Source organism: Stegastes partitus, unplaced genomic scaffold (genome assembly GCF_000690725.1).
Source record: "Stegastes partitus isolate 25-593 unplaced genomic scaffold, Stegastes_partitus-1.0.2 Scaffold2833, whole genome shotgun sequence".
In the NCBI taxonomy this organism is placed as follows: domain Eukaryota; kingdom Metazoa; phylum Chordata; class Actinopteri; family Pomacentridae; genus Stegastes; species Stegastes partitus.
This window is the reverse complement of record NW_007580564.1, coordinates 11596-13006: the sequence shown is the minus strand read 5'-3', so window position 1 is coordinate 13006 and position 1411 is coordinate 11596. Positions and strand designations below refer to the sequence as shown.

The following is a 1411-nucleotide window of genomic DNA, read 5'->3' as shown; positions in this document are numbered from 1 at the left end:
TTCAAAGTACCTCCTTGACGGAAACTTTTTCCACAGGTTTTACAAGAGTACGGCTTCTCACCTGTGTGAGTTCTCATGTGGGCTTTCAAACTACTTCCCTTACTGAAACTTTTTCCACAGGTTTTACAAGAGTACGGCTTCTCACCTGTGTGAGTTCTCATGTGAAGCCCCAAATTATCCTGACGGCAGAAACTTTTCCCACATGTTCCACAAGAATATGGCTTTTCCTCTTTGTGGATTGCTGTGTGCCTTTTATGTTTTGATGTGTTAGAAAATCGTTTTCCACATGTGTTACAAACATATGGTTTCTCACCTGTGTGAGTTCTCGTGTGGACTTTCAAATCACCCCCTTGACTAAAATTTTTTCCGCAGGTTTTGCAAGAGAACGGCTTCTCATCTGTATGACTGATGTAATGCTTCTTCATGTAGTACTTATTTTTAAAGGCTTTTCCACAGACCTCACATGTTAAACTCTTTCTCCCTCTGTCAGTTTTACAGGGACTCTCAGCCATGGGAGTGTTGTCTACATTGTTACTGTGACTGTTGTTTCTGTGATGTGTCTTCGTTGGCTTCAGCTTTGCATTTGAGGTTTGTCCCAAGTCTGCATGCTTACTTCTTTCCTGATCTGACCTCTCATCTACAAAAAAGTTGTGACAGAGTAGCTGGTAATTGTCTGGTTCTGTGTCACTGTGGTCCCTTTCCTTATAAGTAGGAGTTTCTATAAAGGTATCACTCTCCTGATTCTGCACAAGCAGCTCTCCTTCAGGACTGGTGCAGAGTTCCTCTTGTTCCACTTTAATCTGGAGATGGTCTGGATCCTTCTGGTGCAGACCAGAGTTCCTCTCCTGATCACGAAGCAGGTCAGCAGGAGCCTCCTCCTCCTGATACACATCGTGCAGTGGGAGTTCTAGGGACAAAGGGACACAGGAAAATGGTTACTGATGTGATGAAAGGCAAACACACATCTGCCATAGCAGGAACTTCAAGAAACAACTGAAACGTTGCTGAGAGGCTGAGGTAGGACCTGGTTAAACTTGTATGACATGCTACCAATTTTACCAATAACTCAAAAAGGTCATCTTTGATATATTCTATATTCACTGCATGTAAAGTAAAACATGTCAAGTTTTTTGTTTGAACTTTGATTATTTTGGCTTTTAGCTTATGAAAGTCAGAAACCCTTTTTTTTTTTTTTTTTTTTTTTTTAATAGTAGAATATTTCATTTCAAATGTTTGTAAATTACTATACAAACCCACCACCACCCGCAGAGGGAATCATAGGGGTCGGGTGCAGAGAGGACTGGGTGGCGGCCGGGGGGAGCTGCCTCGGCGACCTGGTCCGCGCACACAGCCTCTGGTTATTGGGACGTGGAACGTCACCTCGCTGGGGGGGAAGGAGCCTGAGCTTGTG

The 1411-nt window shown here is 43.4% G+C and overlaps 1 protein-coding gene across 1 annotated transcript; it reads right to left on the bottom strand.

Moving 5' to 3' along the window:
- Nucleotides 1-4: 4 nt before the first annotated feature.
- On the bottom strand, nt 5-1045 carry LOC103375739 (zinc finger and SCAN domain-containing protein 2-like; the record flags this gene model as incomplete). The annotated part of the gene is made up of 3 exons (XM_008306056.1): nt 1006-1045; nt 146-907; nt 5-61 (listed from the first exon to the last, which is right to left on the bottom strand). Coding segments are annotated over exons 1-3 (859 nt in total), but the record flags the coding sequence as incomplete, so codon positions are not given.
- Between the last annotated feature and the right edge of the window lie 366 nt (nt 1046-1411).